Source organism: Nannospalax galili, unplaced genomic scaffold (assembly GCF_000622305.1).
Source record: "Nannospalax galili isolate Female #2095 unplaced genomic scaffold, S.galili_v1.0 scaffold54, whole genome shotgun sequence".
Classification (NCBI taxonomy): Eukaryota; Metazoa; Chordata; class Mammalia; order Rodentia; family Spalacidae; genus Nannospalax; species Nannospalax galili.
The window spans coordinates 9239851-9258861 of record NW_008341028.1 but is presented as its reverse complement, the minus strand read 5'-3'; the positions used below and the strand labels follow the sequence as shown (position 1 = coordinate 9258861).

The following is a 19011-nucleotide window of genomic DNA, read 5'->3' as shown; positions in this document are numbered from 1 at the left end:
GAGAGGTCCAGCGTCTAATCTGCTGGGGTGCAAGGGCCTGCTTCTTCACACACACACACACACACACACACACAGACCCACACGCACATGCACACACCTACACCAAATTTACTCACCCCTGCACTGTGCTTCTCACGCCTGTGGTTGTTTATGTACCTGTATCCCATGAGGCTGCTACTGGACTTGGGGCCTGGGGAGATGGCTCAGTTGGTAGTGCTTGCTGTGCAAGCATGAGGACCTGACCGTCCCCAGCACCCATATAAAAGCTGGGAGTGGTGGTACATGTCTGTAATCCCAGTACTGTTGGGCAGGGGGTGGGGCAGAAACGGGAAGATCCTTGGAGCTCATTGGTCACCCAGCCTAGCTGAATCAGTGGCTCCAGGTTCAGTGGGAGACCCTGCCTCAGACAATAAGCTGGAGAGCAATTGAGGAAGACACCCAATGTTGACCCTCGTCTCTATGCACATGCCCATGTAAACACATACAGCACACACATACAAATAAAACAAAACCACTGGATAGAAGGGGAGCTCATTGGTCACCCAGCCTAGCTGAATCAGTGGCTCCAGGTTCAGTGGGAGACCCTGCCTCAGACAATAAGCTGGAGAGCAATTGAGGAAGACACCCAATGTTGACCCTCGTCTCTATGCACATGCCCATGTAAACACATACAGCACACACATACAAATAAAACAAAACCACTGGATAGAAGGGATAAAAGGGCCAGTGGCCCTTTGGTAGGAAAGCAGGGTTTCCAAGCAAAGTGTTCAGGTGCAGGGGACAATCAGCAGGTCCCCTCTGGATATGGGTTGCCACCTCTATAAAGTGGTAAATAACAGCTCTGCCTTTTCCCAGGCTGTTGTCAGGACTGAAGGAAACATAGTTTATGCCAGGTGTGTTGTAGGAGGCTGAAGGCTGGATTCCCACCAAGAGGTTGAAGGGAGACTCAGTGTTTGATTGGGGACCAGCCCCTCTGAAAAAGGCTGTGGTGGGTGTCTGCTGTGTGATGGGAGCGGCTGTCCTGCCCAGAAGGAACCTCACATGCAGCTGCAAAAGCAGAGGGGAGATCCACGGAAAGGACAGAGCCTCCAGTTTGTGTCGAGGTGGGAATGGAAGGGTGTCAGGCAATCTGCAGGCATACTCTGCTCAGGCCCCCCCTGGGGATTGGAGCTTGCCTGTGGGGCCTTTTCAGTAGTAACTGTCTCAGGGTATCAGCCTTCCTGCTTCTCCACAGAGCTTTGGGCCCCCTTCTCCCAGCCTTTATCTTTCTAACAGCTCTTGAGAGGACCCTTCCCAGAAAGTCCTACTGGAGGAAAGGAACCCTGCGCATCCATCCCAGTGACATCCAGGGAATGGAGCAGTGTTCTCCTCAGCAGATTCCTGTAGCACCTCACTGGGGTGTGCACTGGTGGCTCTCCTCTTGGTTGGTCTGGCCAGTGTTTCTCTGCACACCTCCTAAAGGGCACAGTGAGGGTGTGAGGAGCCCAGTGTGATTTTCCCCATAGCTGGGGCCACTGGAAAGTTCTGTGGTGGCAGAAGTGCTCCTCAGCCTCCTGCCCAGCTGTCTGTGGGAAGGGACTCATCCACATGCAGGGCTGTTTCCAGCCTTCTTTACTGCATCCCTCATCTCACTGTGGAGACTTGGTGTTCCCTGGACATGGATGGCCTAAGGGAGTGTCCATCTGTGCTGGCCTCTCCAGCTGGCTCTGGAAAACTGGTGACGCCTCTGCAGAGGTTGGTCTGCATTCATAGCAAGCAGCTCCGCTCCTGCGCTCAGTTTAGTTTGCAGCTCTCTTGCAGACAGTCCTGGTTGTGTCTTGGGTACATTCTGGCCTCTCTGTACTTTGGGGTGTGTCTGTGAGTCTGAGAAGATTTCTCAAAAAGCCCTCTGGGCTGCTGTTTTTGGATGGGGTGGCAGGAACTGAATTAGAATGCTGCCTGTCCTCTAAAGCTCTGGGGGTACTGGATCCAGGGCACACGTTTGATCTCTGTGAGCACTTGGGGACCTTGTGTCCATTTCTGTGGCCAGTGTGATCATTGTCAGGAGTGGCAGAAGACAAGTGGCCATAGACCCTGGCAAGGTGGGATCGTTGTCTGGATAATGCCCACCATACCAGAACACAGACCTGTGTTCCCCAAATGCATTAGCCCAGGAGGGTTATTGGCACAAATGTCCCAGTTTTGAGCAGCTCCTGGCCCTGTGTGTGTGATGTTAACCACTTTTATATGACTTAACTGAGTCTCCCAGATGCTGATGACAAATGGCAGTAAAGGGAAGGAATCTTCTCTCCTCTGCTGACCACCCAGCCTTGGGTATGTTAATATCATTTTTTTTACCCATGATGATTGAATTGCCTGCTTTATCCCATGTCCGTTGTAGGCTTTTTGAATATGGTACTAGGGAAGAAAAGCACATTTTCTGTGGGCCTCCTTTCTGGGGGAATCAGGAAACTTCCTGAAAGGCATCTGTAAGTGCTTTGAAAACAAAGCTGTGACCCAGGAAGGCTTCCCAGAGGAGGTGACATTTGAGCAGACAGCATGATAACCTATGCTGGACTTGCAACTTGAAATCCAGCTGATCACAAGTACTGTTATTTCCAAGGATCACTCTGAGACCCTTTGAAGGTAAAATGTGAATTGAGTTGGGCCTGATGGCACAAGCCTATTAATTCTAGATAACTCAAGGGGCTGAGGCAGGAGGGTTGCCTGGATGGGCCACAGAGTGAGTTTCAGGCCAGCCTGGGGAGCTTAGGTATATCCTGTGTTAAAAAGTATAACAAGGTTTGGGTTATAGCTCAGTAGTACAGTGCTTGCTTAGTATGCATGAAGCCCTAGGTTCCGTACCCAGTGCCACTTAAGACCAAATGTGATGGTGGATGCCTATAAATCAAACCCCAGTGCCACCCAAAACAAAAACACAAGGAATCAATGGGACAATTGGTTACAAAAGCAGGACAGGGCATTGCTGCTGGCTGGTCCTCCACACCAACCCTCCACACTGGCCCTGCCATCCCACAGTGTCTTTTGTATCCTCTTAGGACTCATTCCTTGAACAGTGTGAACGTTGAATTGCGTTTATTAACAATAATAAGTTAACTTCTCAATCGAGACTGGATGTAGGAGGGAGTAGACTTTGTGAACACATTGTGCCTGCCAGCCAGGCCAGGCCTGTGTGCTGGAAAGCTTCAGTTGTCAACTCAGCACTCCTGGGAGAGTGAGTTCAGGACCAGCTTGGGCCGCTTAGACACTGTGTCAAAGTAAAAAGGAACAGGAAATAAAATGAAATGGGATAGAGATATAGCTCAGTGAGAGAGTGCTTGCCCAGCTCATGTGAAGATCTAATCTCAGGCTCTGTATCACCAGGTAATAAAGGTTCCTTCCAGACTCACGGGACTGGGTCCCTCAAGCTCCTGCCTTGCCTAGAACTGCCCTAGTCTCCCTGCCAACCCCTTAGAACATTTGTGATTGTACAGGAGCCCCACTAGCCTTCCTCTGGCCTGTCGTCCAAACCCTCTGTGTTCACTGGAACTAGCTGGTCCTCTGCTGTGAAGTTGGCTTCTGAACCTTCTCATTAGAGTGGCTTTTACTCTTTTGTTCCACCCATCAGGAATGAAGGGCCCACATCAGAACCAGGAATGGGTGAGGATACACAGGCTTACAGGAATGCCTCTAGAGTTGTTCCTGGGGTCTTGTCAGCCCTCGCTGAAACATCTTAGGAGTATGCGTTTCCTCATCTATACCTGTGGGCAGGGGCTGAGGAACACATGGATGAGCTGGGCCTTGCAGCGAAAGTGCCTCGCATCTCTACATTTAAAACTGAAGAACACCGACTGGAGAGATGGCTCAGTGGTTAAGAGCATTTGCTGCTCTTGCAGGGGACCTGGGTTCAGTTACCAGCACCCACATGACAGTTCACAACTGCCTATATGTAAGTCCAGTTCCGAAGTATCTGACACCCTCTTCTGGCCTCCAGGAGTGCCTACATGCCTGTGGTAAACAGGCAGACAAATACATACACATAAACAAAATTTTTTAAAAGATTAAATAGGGGCTGGAGAGATGGCTCAGCGGTTAAAAACAATGACAGCTTTTACAGAGGACCTGGATTTGATTCCCAGCACACACATAGCAGCTAACAACTGCCTGTAACTCTAGTTCCAGGGGACCCAATGCCCTCTTCTGATCTCCTTGGGCATTGCATGACATGGGTGCACTTAAACACATGCAGGCAATACACTCATGAACATAAAATAAAAATGATAAAATGTTTTTTTTAAAGATTAAATAATACCAAAGGCCCAGTTCCTCAGGCTTGCCATCCTTGTCACAAAAACTCAGGACCACACATGGCTTGTGACTCTGCTCTTGGATAGCACCAAATGTTTCCTTCATACGGAGAACTTCTGCTGGACTGTCTGGGGATGGGCGTTGAAATAGGGCAAGGTCCTGGTCTGCTTCCCCCATGGTACAGCAGGCCAGGTACATAACTGCACTGTTGAGAGCCAGGCGTCAGTGGGCAGGTCGAGGCTGAAGGAAGGAGTTAGAGCGAGAGTGAGCACGAGCATGCCTTGTGAAAGCCATGAGTAGAGAGCTATGGACTGCAGAGGGAGAAGGTGGGGGCGGGGCATGGGAAGTGAGTAGCCTGCCTCCAGTGGGTGGTCCAGCTGGGGCATTTGTAGGCCTGGATGCCAGGCTGACAGTGCTGTGGCTGGTGCCCTGGGGGAGCAGGGGCTGTGATGTTCATTGTACATTGGGGTTGAAGAGCATGTGGCAGGAGGCTGCAGTAAGAACCCTCTCCCACAACCTCAGTAGTGGGAGAGCATCCTGGCTGTGCTCTCCAGAGTGACTTCCCAGCTCTGCAGGTGTGCTCGCCCCACATTCCCCTGCCTCAGTTCTGCTGACAGCAGAAAGACCAAGGTTGGCCGGCACCCTGCATTCCGCAGCAGCTCTGGTCTGGAAGAGCTGGAAGAAGTGGCATTTTGTGCATGTCTCCTCTCCCCCGAGTGGGCTTCCCTGGCCCTTCTCCACTCCCACTCATGACACCCTTCCCTTCCTAGGTGAAGGAGCTTGTCCTGGACAACTGTCGGTCAACTGAAGGCAAAATCAAGGGCCTCACAGATGAGTTTGAAGAACTGGAATTCCTAAGTACAATCAATGTAGGCCTCACCTCTATTGCGAACTTACCAAAGTTAAACAAACTCAAGAAGGTAAACAGCATGGATGTTGGGAGGGGTTGGGGTTGTACTTTGTGCTCAGGGAGCATAATTGAGGGTAAGGCCAGGTGTAGGCTTTGACATGCCAGGCAGTTCCCAAAGGACGTTCCTTTCCTGCTGTGTGGGGAGAGCTGGGAGGCAGACTCTGGGCCCAGAGGCTCCATGTTAAATGCTGCTGCTTTTCTCCCTGTCTCGTTTAGCTTGAACTAAGCGATAACAGAATCTCAGGGGGCCTGGAAGTATTGGCAGAAAAGTGTCCGAACCTAACGCATCTAAACTTAAGTGGCAACAAAATAAAAGACCTCAGCACAATAGAGCCACTGGTGAGTCACTCGGGGTCCTCCCCTCTCCTTGGGGGCAGCGGGGAATGGGGTAGGGGACTCTAGTTTCACATTTGTGTTTTGGGCTTGTTTTCCCTCATTTCCATTTCTTTGACTCATTCTATGCTGTGAGCTAAGATGGGAACTACTATTTCTGTTCAGTCCATGGAGAAACTGAGGCTCCAAGAAATTCAGGGTTTGATCACAGTCACCTGACCGGAATGGGCAGCCAGCATGAAGTGGAGAATGGGCCCTAGTCTGGAGCGTCCTGGGGTCCAACTCGGCTGTGCTGCCTGCCTTGGTAGTGATTACTTAGATGCAAGCCTTTGTTCATTTCTTTCTCATTCCCCTTGGGCTTCTGGTCACAGGGCTGCATCAGAGCTCTCCACCTGAACATCAAGAGGGCCCTAGGATTATTTCAAGCCACGCATTGTTAGGATAAAAGCCGAAATTGTGGAATAAAAGTACCATGTACCCTTCGGTGCTAAGGGATTGTAGGCAGGTGGATCCCAGGGGCTTGTTGGCCAGTCAGTCTGGCTGAAGTTATGAGCTCCAGGTTCAAATATGAGCTCCTGTCTCAAATAAATAGACAAATAAGTACATAAATACATAAGGTAGACAGCAATAAAGGAGGATCCCTGAATCTGACTTAAAACTTCCAAAAATGAATACACATATACACATTGTATACCCACACACACAAAAACACATATCTACATTCCTTTTGTCCACTGTAATCCTTTTTTAAAAAAAATACTTATTTTATGTGTACGAAGGTCTTGTCTGCAGGTATGTGAGTATACCACATATATGCAATGTCCACCAAGACCAGAAGAGAGTGTTGGGTCTCCTAGAACTGGAGTTATAGACAGATGTTAGCCACCATGTTGTGGCTGCTGGGATCTGAACCCTGGTCCTCTGCAGGAGCAGTCAGTGCTCTTAATCACCGAGCCATCTCTCCAGCCCCTGAACTGTAGTTTTTAGGCTGTCTGTACTGCCTTGTGGTACCCTGCATTTTCCTAGGGTGTTTTCCCTTCCCACCCACCTTCCACAAATTGATCTCACCATTGACTCTCTTTTTCCATTTGTAGAAAAAGTTAGAGAACCTCCAGAGCTTAGAACTGTTCTACTGTGAGGTAACCAAGATGAACGACTACTGAGAAAACGTGTTCAGTCTCCTCTCCCAGGTCACATAATCTTGACGAGTGCGACATGGAGGCCTCTGACTTCAATGCTACATCTGTCAATGGTGGGGAGTATTTAAGACAATTTGTTACAAGGAGGGGTAAAAGAACCCATAGTTTCCTGCACCTTACTCAAGAGCAGGGAAATGTTGATATTAATAAGCACTATGAGGTAATCCAGGTAGAATGCCTAGAGCAGCCACTGAAAATTGTACACAAGAAATCATTTCACACACACTAAAGATGAGCCCTGGAGAGATGGCTCAGCAGTTAAATGCACTTGCTGTGCAAGCATGAGGACCGAGTTCAGATCCTAGTGCCCAGGTAACAACCAGTCCCCAGCACATAAGTGGGTGGAGACAGGAGGATCACTAGGGCTTGCTGTTTGCCAGCCTACCCAAGGAAATGAACACTCTAGATTCAGAGAGAGACTCTGCCTCAAAGGAATAAGGTGGACAGTGATAGAGGATGCCTGAAACCCTCCTCTTCCCTCAGTATGCTCACAGGCGTGCACACGCGCGCAAGGGCGCATGCACACACACACACACACACACACACACACAACTTAGGCATAAGGCAGGTTGAACTCTAAAATATGTTCAGACAACTTGTAGGAAGTCAGGTTAATTGAAAAAGGGGGTTGGGCGATTAAAGGAACAATCAAAAGAGAAACAAAGTAGCCAGTCTTGTGCTATAATAGATCAATAATTTCATTAAATGTAAATGGTGTAAATACACGGATTATAAGACAAATGGAAAGGTAGGGGCTGCAGAGATGGCTCAGTGGTTAAGATAACATGCTGCCCTTACAGAGGACCAGAGTTTTATTCTCAGCACCCACACTGGACAGCTCACAACCACCCCTAACTCTATTTCCAGGGCGATATTGATGTCCTCTTCTGGCCCCCATGGGCACTGCATGCACATGGTATACATTTATACATGCTGGCAAGCACTCATACATATAAAATAACAATGAATACATAAATAGAAAATGGGCAGAATGGATTAAACTTTTTTTATTTATTTATTGCAATTTCATGAGTGTTTTGCCTGCATGTATGTAAGTGCACCATGTACATGCAATGCCCATGGAGGTCAAAAGAGGGTGTCAGATCCCCTGGAAGTGGAATTATAGATAGTTTTCAGCTGCCATATGGGTGCTGGTAACTGAACCCAGGTCTTCTTCAAGAGCACCCAGGTCTTCCGCAAGAGCAGCCAGCACTCTTAGCCACTGAGCCATCTCTCTAGCCCCCAGAATGGATTTTTTTAAAAAATGTGACTCACCTATGTGCTGTCTAGAAAAATAATGATCTAGGTCTGTTAAAGTCTGGAAAAGATACACCATACAACTATCAACCAAAATCAAGCATGAGTAGCAATATTCAGACAAAGTAGATTTCGGATCAAAGAATCTTACCAAGGGAGTTATAATGTTAAGGGAGTCTGTCCACCAAGAAGGCAGTCCAATTCTGAATATTTATATACAAAACAATGGAGCTTCAAGATTAATAAAGCAAAACCTGGTCAAACTAAAAGGAAAATAAGGCAAATCTACAATTATAAATGAGTTATAAACATCACTGTCTTAAGAACTGATAAAGCTACTGGACAGAAATTCAAAAGAATACAGAACTAAACAATTTAAATTGCCCTGCTTAAATTGTCGACTTGACCCAGCTTAGAGTCACCTGAGAGAGGAGTCTTAATTGAGGGATTCTCCGGATCAAATTGGCCTGTGGGCATGTCTGTGTGGATTGCCTCCACTAACTGACATGGAAGACGCAGCCCACTGTGGATGGCACCATTCTTAGGCAATTTCTCGTCTGTATAAGAAAGCTAGCTAAGCTTGAGACTGAGCAAGAGAGCAAACAGTATCCCTTCATGTTTTCTGCCTCAAGTTCCTGCTTGAGGTCCTGCCATGACTTCCTTCAGTGATGGACTGTATCCTGTAAGTTGAAACAAATGTCCCATAAGTTGCTCTTGTTAGTATTTGTCACAGCAACAGAATGAAACTAGAACACTACTTGGTACCAGAGAAGTGGGGTGATGCTATGATGAACTTGACTTTAGATTGTGTCTTGGACTATTTGCGGGGGCGGGCGTGGATTATAGAACCATTTTAAACTCTTAAGTCAGAAAACCCATTGGATTATCAGAACTAAGTGAATTGGCTTAGAAGATTTGAGGGCTGATAAAAACATGTGTGTGGAGGCCTGGCTTGTATGGGAGAAGCAAAGACTCCCAACTATTGGCAATTTTTGTGATATTTTGGATTAAGACTCCACGTGTATGGGGAGTTGTACTGAAGAGATATTTCAGAAGCTAAGAGCCCATACTGTTCTTGCCAAGGATCCAAGTTCATTTCCCAGCATCCATGTGAGGCAGCTCATAGTTATCTGTAACTCCAGCTCCAGGGGATCTGATGCCTCTGGTGTCTGAGGGTACCTACAGTCACATACACATACCAACACACAGACAGAGGGACAGACAGGGAGGGAGAGAGAGAGAGAGAGAGAGAGAGAGAGAGAATGAGAATTAAAAATAATAACAAATCTTTAGAAAAAAATCTTCAACCCTTCTCATATGACAATGGTGTCAGCATGCATAAGACCCACGCAAACTTAAGCAGACAAAAACCCAGCACAGAACTGTGGAAGTGAACAGCAGGCCTCAGTCTTAGTCAAAGAAGTATTGGCAGCTGATTACTGTTGGGTGAGAAAGAGTTGATCTTCTTGAAGGGAGGGACTCTGGATAGGCTGACTAAATCCCAGTGGATGGACTTGCACTGAGGGACACTGACTTTACATGATAGGCCTTAACAATGACAGAATATATGAACTCCAGTAGGGGGTCTATGGGAGGATGCCAAAGGAGAAGAAGGTATAAAGATGATTTTTTTGTATGAAATACATAAAAATTCAATAAATTTTTTTTAATAAAATGAAAAACAAGAATCTGTGTGTGCTGGTCAGCTGGGGTTGAAGAATCAGCTGGTGATTCAAAGAAATAAGCACCTCAGCAGTTAAGAACACTGACTGTTCTTGCAGAAGACCAGGTTCGAATCCCAGCACCCACATGGCAGCTAACTCCAGTTCCAGGAGCTCCGACAGCCTCTTCTGTCCGCCCCCCACCCCCAGGCATTGCATGACACAGGTGCACTTACCTACATGCAGGCAATGCATGCATACACATAAAATAAAAATAATAAATAAAATAATAATAAAAAAGAAATAAGCACCATTGAATGAAATCCTCTGTGCTCCACTGAGACTTGGGAAGGTATTTCCACAGAGCCAGCAGAGAGAACTGATCCAAGGGGGCCAGGCTGCATTTTGAGCTCAAAGCAGAACTTGGAAAATAGTATATAATAGCCACCCAGGTGGTACTGGTTTTGAAGGCATAAAGGAATCATAGAGAGCAGCTGCAGGTTGGCACCATGTGGAAGGGTTGAAGTCCCTGTGGAGAGTGCAGGAGAGGCCATTGCTGAAGGTGCAGCCTCAGTTGCAATGGAGACCCCAGGATACTGAAGTTGCCAGGACTGTGGGATGTCTACCAAGAACAGCAGCAGGTACAGAGTGGTGCTAACCTGAGCCTTTGAGAAGGTGTGTGTGCTGTGGACCGCCGAGCTGGAGAAGTGGGATGGCCCAAGGCTTTTGGAGCCAGAAGACTACAAGTCAACTGAGATAGAAATGTTGAGCACTGAGCTCCAGGATCTGGGTTTACACTGTTGAATTTTGGTTTTGCCTAAGTATGATTGCCTTTATGCCCTGGTTCTTCCATTTTGGAATAAAAAATATGCGTCTTTTTTTTTTTTTTTTTTTAGACAGGAGCTCACAATAGACATTGGATTTTTGAAGCATTGGGATTAATGTTATTGACATGAAACCTTAGACATTGACTTGAAAGGCTATGGTTTAAAGTGTTTACATTGATGTGCTTAAGTCTCAAGTAGACAAAGGGTGGAACGTCCTAGTTAGCGTTTCATGTGAATTTGGCACAGTCTAGAGTCACCTGAGAGGGAACTCTTTTGTTATCTTTTTGAGACAGGGTCTCTCTATATCCCCAGCAGGCCTGGAACTCGCTATGTAGACCAGGCTGAACTTGAACTCACAGAGATTCACCTGCCTCTGCCTCCAGAGTACTGGAATTAAAGGTGTGCACCACCATGCCGGGCTCTGAGGTGGGAGGACACTTTTGGGGATGTCTTTTTGAGACAGGGTCTCCCTGTAGCCCCAACTGGCCTGGAACTCACTACATAGACCAGGTTGGCCTTGAACTCACAGAGATCCGCCTGGCTCTACCTCCCTAGAGGCGTGCTACCACCTCAGACCTGAGAGAGGACACTTAATTGAGGGATTTCCCAGATCAAATTGGCCTGGGGGCGATTGTCTTGAGTGTTAATGAAGTGGGAGAGCCCAGTCCTCTCTGGGTGGTACCATTCCCTGGGAAGGTGGTCTCTGAATGTATGAAAAAGCTAGTTGTGGGCTGGGAGTGGTGGCGCACACCTTTAATCCCAGCACTTGGGAGGCAGAGGCACCTGGATCTCTGTGAGTTCAAGGCCAGCCTGGTCTACATAGTGTATTTCAGCACAGCTAGGACTACAGGGAGACCCTGTCTCAAAAAAGACACACACAAAAAAAAAAAAAGGAAAAGAAAAGAAAACTGGTTAAGCATGATCCTCCCTGGTTTCTGCTTAAGTTCCTGCCCTAACTTCTTACATCAATGATAAACTGATCTAGAAGCAAAAGCCAAATAAACCCTTGTATCCCCTAAGTAGCTTCTGCTCGAGGTATTTGTCATAGCAATAGAACAAAACTAGAGCAATCACCAACAAACACACACAAACCTACTGATCACAACAACAGAATACAATTGTTTTAGAAGTCTATGAAACCAGACATTGGTGACACATACCTATAATCCCATTATTTTAGAGACTGAGGTGGAAGGATCACAAGTTTGAGGCCAACCTAAGCTATGTAGCTAGACCCTTTCTTAAATACACACACACACACACACACACACACACACTCACTCAAACTCTTCTTAACAAGGTCATGAAATGCTGAATAGGCTATGTTCTAGGTCATAAAAAACATAAGCAAATTTTTAAAAATCATACAGAATATGTTCACTAACTACAATGAACTCAAACTAGAAGCTACAAACAGAATAATAGACTAAAATAGAGGATAAAGCAAAGAAAAACTTCAAATACCTACAAGTTAAAGAACACACTTGAGTTTTTAAAACTTTTATTTATTTTAATTTAATGTGTATGAGTGTCTTGCTTGCATATATATATAAGTATACCCTTGTCATGCTGTGCCCTGAGAGGCCAGAAGATATCAGATCCCCTGGAACTGGAGTTACAAGTGGTTGTTAGTTGTCATGTGGGTGCTGGGAACTGAAACCAGGTCCTCTGGAAGAGCAGCCAGTACTCTTAACTGTTGAGCCAGCTCTCCAGTCCCTAAACAACACATTTTAAAAGAATCCATATAACAAATAGAAAGTCACCAGAAAATTTTTTTCATGCATTGGTCATGAAAATGGAGCACATTAAAGTGTGTGGGCTACAGCTCAGTAGAGCTGAAAGAAGATTTGTGGTCCTAAGAGACTTATAATAATTAGAAAATAACCTCAAATCGACAATCTAAACCCTTGCCTTAAAAAACCAGGGAAGGAAGAGAAGAATAAATCCATCATCAGCAGAAAGAGATAAGAAAGATAAGAAAGAAAAAACGATAGAAAAAAATGAGTGTAATAAACTTACTTGAAAGATAAATAGATTAGCTCGGTATGGTTACATCTGTAATCTCATTATTCCAAAAGCTCAGGCAGGAGGATCACTGTGAGTTCAAGGCTATCCTGGGCTAGAATAAGACCCTCTCTCTCAAAAAAAAAAATCCATAGGTTGATGTTTGGGAGACTGGCAAAGACATGAGTGAAAGCACTTTATTAGCATGAGGAATGAAACAGTGAGTGTCACTACAGACCCTACAGACAAAACAAGAGTAAATGAGAAACACAAACAGCCCTCCACACAAAAATTAGACAATTTGGGGGAGACAGGCCAGTTCATTATGAAGGACTACTACTAAAGCTAATCTTACACAAAATAGGTATTTTACTTTCTGCTTTTTTGTTGTTTTTTTGACAGAGTCTCCCTAGTCACAGCCCACATGGAAGTCACAATGTGAAACAGGGTGGCCTCAATCTCACAGAGATCCACCTGTCTCCCGAGGGTGGGATTAAAGGCACACACCACCACACCTGGTGTTCTACTTTATTTGTGGTGTGTGTGTGTGTCTGTGTGTGTGTGTCTGTGTGTGTGTGTGTGTGTGTGTGTGTGATATTCACATGTAAATTCTGGCATGATTGCCATGGCACATGGCAAGTCAGAGGACACCTTTAGGGAGTCAGTCTCCTATCACCATGTGGGTTGTGGGGATCAAACTCAGGTCACCAGACCTGTGCAGCAAGTGCCTTTATCTACTAAGCCATCTTGCTGGTGAAATAAGTATTTTAAATAGATCTGTACTACAGAAATTGAACTTATAGTCTGAAATAAATCTCCAGGCCCAGAGAGTTACAATGGATGATTGTACTTTAGAAGTATAGTTGTTGTTTTTTGTTTTGTTTTGTTGTTTTTGGTCTTTTTGAGACAGGGTCTCCCTGTAGCCCCAGCTGTCCTGGAACTCACTATGTAGACCAGGCTAGCCTCGAACTCACAGAGATCCGCCTGCCTCTGCCTCCCGAGTGCTGGGATTAAAGGCGTATGTCACCATGCCCAGGTAGAAGTTACGTTTTGTTTTTTATAAAAACTCAGCATTTACTGTATTTGGTCTCATTGAAAAATAGAAGAGGGAGGAACACTTTCAACTCATTTTATTATGAGGTCAGTGTAATCTTGGTCCCAGAACCAGACAAGAAAAATAGAATTTTGTTGCTGTTATTTCACTTTTGAGACAGGGTCTTACCTCATTGCAAGTGTGTCCTGAGATTCTGATCTTCCTGCTTCAGATCCTGAGTGTTTTGATTGCAAGTGAATGAGAGACAGAGACGAAGAGAACAGAGACAGACAGAAGCTAGAAAGACCAAAATCCATCATGAGGGAACTGGATTTGAGTGATGCTCAGCAGTTAAGAGCACTGGCTGCTCTTGCAAAGGATCTGGGTTCAGTTCCCAGTGCCCACATGGTGGCTAACAATCATCCTTAACTCCAGTTCCAGGGGATCTGATGCCCTATTCTGACCTCCTTGGGCATTGCACATATGTGGTGCACTTAAATACATGCAGGCAAAACACTCATACATAAAATGAAAATAAATAGCATCTTTTAAAAAATCCATCATTAGAAGAAAGAGATAATAAAGATAATGGAAAATTACAAAAAATAGTCAAACAAGAACTAGTTACTAGAAGATCAATAGGTTAGATGGCTGTGGTTGCTCACACTTGTAATCCCAGCATTTTTGAGACTGAGGCAGAAGGATTACTGTGAGTTCAGGGATCGCCTGGGTTATATTTTTTTTCCTTATGAAAATAGAAACAGAAATTTTCAACAAAATATTAGCAGATTGGGGCTGGAGATGTAACTCAGTTGGTAGAGTACTTGCTTAGCATGCAAGTTCCAAGTTTAATCCCCAACACTGTATCAACAAGCTGTAGTGGTGAAAATCTGTAATGCCAGCACTTGGGGTAGAAGGAGAAGTTCAAGATCAGCCTGGGTAAGAGGCTGTGTATATATATGTGTGTGTGTATGTGTGTGTGTATGTATATATGTATGTGTATATATGTGTGTATATGTATATATATATATATATATATAAATTGAGGATAGCAATAAATGCCACAAACAACAAAATTTTATCCCAAGAATGCAGGGATGGTTTGATACTAAAACCAATCATTATAATCCACTATATTAACAAGATGAAGAAAATTCACATTCACTTCTGAATCAATTCAGACAAAAAATATTTGATAAAATTTAATTTAATTATCACCCTTGATGATAAAAATGGAAAACCAAAATAACAAAATCCCCCAAACCTACCAAATTTAGAAGGTGAGAGGAGAAAACCAACTTCCTCAGGTTGTCTTCTGACTTGCATTCTATGGCATGCATGAATGCATGATCCGAAACACACACACACACACACACACACACACACACTATGTTTAAAACAACTACAGCTATGTTGTATTTAATAGTGAAAATCTTAACTCTTTTTGTTCTTCGGTGTGGGTCAAATAAGGAAGTTCCTCTCACCACTCTTGTCTTACAGTACTAGGAACTGTAACCCAAGCAATGGTGCAAGAGAACAAAATATAAAGTAATCCTAGTACTGTGGAGGCCAAGGCAGAAGGATCCTGAGCTTGAGCTGGTGTGAGCTGTAAGACCCTGTCTAAAAGTACACATAGGAAAAGTAAAAATTTTTAAAAATCTTTTTTTTTTTTTTTGACTTTTTGAGAAAAAGTCTCCCTGTAGCCGCAGCTGGCCCGGCACTTGCTATGTAGACCAGGTTGGCTTTGAACTCACAGAGATCCACCTGCCTCTGCCTCCAGAGTGCTGGGATTAAAGGTGTGCACCACCGCACCCGGCCAAAGAAACAAAAAGGAAAAGTGCTGGAGAGATGGCTCAGCAGTTAAGAGCACTGGCTGCTCTTGTAGAGAACCTGGGTTCTCTAACCCTAACCCACATGGCAGTTAACAGTTGTCCTTAACTCCAGTTCCAAGGGATCTGACACCCTCTTCTAACCTCCATGGATATTGCATGACACCAGTGTACTTACATAGATTTAGGCAATACACTTATACACATAAATGAAAATAAATAAAATGTTTTTAAAAATAAGGAATAGCGCTTCATAGAATTAATAAGTTCACAGAGTTTTCAGGAAATAAGAGCAACAATAAAATTAGTCATAGCTATATACTAGCAACAAACGCAGAAATGAAAATTAAGAGCTAGAGAGGTGGCTCAACAGCTAAGATCACTCGTTGCTCTTTCAGAGGACGCAAGCTTGATTCCTAGCACCCACATCAGGCAGCTTACAACCACCTATAGCATAACTTCAGGGGATCTGGCACCTATGACCCTCTGGCTTCCAAGGAGACCTTCACACACATGCACATACCCACAGACATATGTATCATTTAAAATATTTTTTAAAATTTCAATGTGTGGGCTGGAGAGATTGCTCAGTGGTTAAGAGCACTGACTGCTCTTGCAGAGGACCTGGATTTGATTCCCAGCACCCACATGGTGGCTAACAACCATCTGTAACTCCAATTCTAGGGGAATCCATTGCCCTCTTCTGACTTCCTCAGGCATTTCAGGACATGGGTGCACTTGCATACATGCAGGTAATACACTCATACACATAAAAATAATAAAATATTCTTTTAAAAATGTAAATTAATATTGCATCTCATCAGGTAAGAGCACTTGCTGCTCTTGGAAAGGACGGTTCAGTTCTCAGCACCCACGTTGGGCATCTCACTACTGCCTGTGACTCCAATTTCAGTGATCCGACACCCTCTTCTTACCTCTGCAAGCACCCACACACATGTGAAGATACACACACAGATATAGGCATACACATAAATAAAAGTAAAAAATAATTGTTAAAAATCACATCATAGAGGGCTTGATGGAGCTGAGATGGTAGACTGCTTGCCTCAAATGATCTAACCCTTGTTTTCAATCACCAGCACCCCATTAACCAGGCGTGGCAGTGCACACCTGGCATCCCAGCAATTGGGAGGTAGAGGCAGGAGAATCAGAAGTTCAAGGTCATCCTCAGCTACATGGAGCATTTGAAGCCAGCATGGCCTACGTGAGACCCTGTCTCAAAAAATTTTAAAAAATGAGCTAGAGAGATACAGAACAGGATCTAATCCTAAGTCTTGAGTTCTCCCTTCTGGTGGAATGAGAGACCTATAAGGGGCTTGGTGTTTTAGGAAGCCATGAAACTAGCAGCGGTTATTGGCCAGCCTGGGATCAAGAGATCTATCTCGAAACAACAGAGAGGGCTACTGAGATAGCTCAGCAAGCAAAGGCACTTGTTACTAAGCCTGAGGACCACCTGAGTTTGATCCCTGAGACCCACATGTTGGAAGGAGAGAACTGGCTCCCATAAGTTGTCCTCTGACCTCTACACATGTTCCATGGCATGTGCATGCACACACACAATAAAATGTAAAAAATTATAAATATATATATTTATATATATAATTTTGTCTGCTTTTCTTTTTGAGACAGGGTCTGTACTGGTTGGCCTTGTTTGTTCATGTGACACATCTGGGAAGGGGAACCTTAACTGGGGAATTTCTTCTATTGAACTCACTTGTGGAAAGGTCTGTGAGGCATTTTCTTGATTGTTGAGTGATGTGGGAGGGCCTAGCCCACTTGGGTGGTGCCACCCCTGGGCAGATGGTTCTAGTTGTATAAGAAAGTAGGCTGAGCATAGTCCAGATGAGCAAGCCAGTAGGCAGTGTTCCTCCATAGTCTCTGCTTTAGCTTCGGCCTCCAGGATCCTGTCCTGAGTTCTGGCCCTGAGTTCCTGCCCTGGCCTCCCTCAGTGTTGAACTGTGACCTGGGAGTTGCAAACTGAAAAAAAAACCTTTTCCTCCCCAAGTTGGTTTTGATCAGTGTTTTTAATTTATTTATTTATCAGTGTTTTTTTGTTTTTGTTTTTGTTTTTGTTTTTTTAATCACAGCAACAAAAAGTAACTAGGACAGGGTCTTACTAAGTAACCCAGACTGGCCTCAAACTTGTGATCCTCCAGCCTTGGCCTACAGAATGATGAAATTGCTAGCATGTGCCACCACGCCTGCCTCTTTTTACATTTTTAACTTCGTCAAGCTGCTGTGTGTAAAATTATACACAGGCTCACGTTTGTGGCTTACATGTTTCTATTGGACAGGGTTATTTTTAAAGTGGTATTGTGTCTGGAAATATATTAGAGAGTTTCCTCTGCTGAATCTAATGGCATTTATAAAGGCAGTTCTGCATACCCAATGGAATGAAAAATTGATACAGCTCTATCTTCTTCTCAGGCTGAATCTGTGAGTTAGTGATAAATCATATAAACATACCAAAGCCCCTGCTATGTTGTGGGCTTTCAAGGAGAGTCTGTTATGTGATTATCTTGTCTTTTCCCTTAAGGGAGGCAATAGAAAAGATCGCAGTACAAAATCCCCATTCATTAAAAAGCTTTTGTGATAAATGTTTTAGATGATCAGTAAAGCATGACTAATTTGCTTGCATTGTTTTAGCATTAATTTACACACCAGGCAGCTCACAGAAGCCTTTGCTGTACAGTTGTGTTTGCCATTCCTATTTAATTAGGTCTCTCGCGTGTCTTTTTTCTCTTATTTGTTACTATTGTGTGTGTGTGCACGAGAGAGAGAGAGAGAGAGAGAGAGAGAGAGAGAGAGAGAGAAAGAGAGAGAGAGAGCTGAGTATAGGAGTTGTGTGTGCCAGAGCACTTTTATCAGTGTGTCAGGTCAGAGGACAACCTTCAGGCATTGATTTGTTCCTTCCGCAGAGATCCAGGAATCAAGTGTTTTTTACCCATACAGTCATTTTACCAGCCCTCCTCCCACCTAGGCTGGTCTAAAATTCACTATGTAGCTGAGGATGACCTTGTACTTCTGATCCTCCTGCATCCACCTCCCCAGTGCTAGGATCACAACCACGCACCACCACACCCAATTAGCTATATGGTAGTGGGAATGGAACCAGGCTTTGTGCATGCTCGAAAAGCACTCTCCCAACTGAGCTGTATCCTGACTCTCTTGTGTCTTTTCATCCATAGTAGAGCCTTTGCCACCCAGGTGTCCTCTTCTTTGCTAAGATGTCGGCTTTTCCCATGGTTGTAGGTCAATTGCCTACATATCCATCCCAGCTGGAATTTTGTAACTTGTCCCGTTACTCCCTCAATTCCTGGAAAGGAGAGTTTAGACTTTGAGAAGAATGCTTACTCTCAGATTACATTTTTTTAAAAAATTTTATTTACTTGTTTTTAATTTATGTGTATGAGTGTTATGCCTGCATGTGTGTAAATGTACCTGTGTTGTGCAATCCCTGTGGAGTTTAGAAGAAGGCGTCAGATTCCCCTGGAACTGGAGTTATAGACAGTTGTTAGCTGCCATGTGGGTGTTGGGAATCAAACCTGGGTCCTCTGTAAGAGCAGTTAGTGCTCTTAACTGCTGAGCCGTCTCTCCAGCTCCAGATTGCACTTTTTTTTTTGCATGTAAAATATGTTTTATTGTTCTTT

The 19011-nt window shown here is 44.7% G+C and overlaps 1 protein-coding gene across 1 annotated transcript in view; it reads left to right on the top strand.

The window, feature by feature from the left end:
• Anp32d (acidic nuclear phosphoprotein 32 family member D) overlaps nucleotides 1–6693 on the top strand; it is a 23481-nt gene extending 16788 nt beyond the window's left edge. Inside the window, exons 2-4 of the mRNA XM_008836376.3 lie at nucleotides 5058–5207; nucleotides 5414–5536; nucleotides 6625–6693. Coding sequence (XP_008834598.2) covers nucleotides 5058–5207; nucleotides 5414–5536; nucleotides 6625–6693 — 342 coding nt within the window. The remainder of the gene's footprint in view (nucleotides 1–5057; nucleotides 5208–5413; nucleotides 5537–6624) is intronic.
• The last annotated feature ends 12318 nt before the right edge of the window (nucleotides 6694–19011 follow it).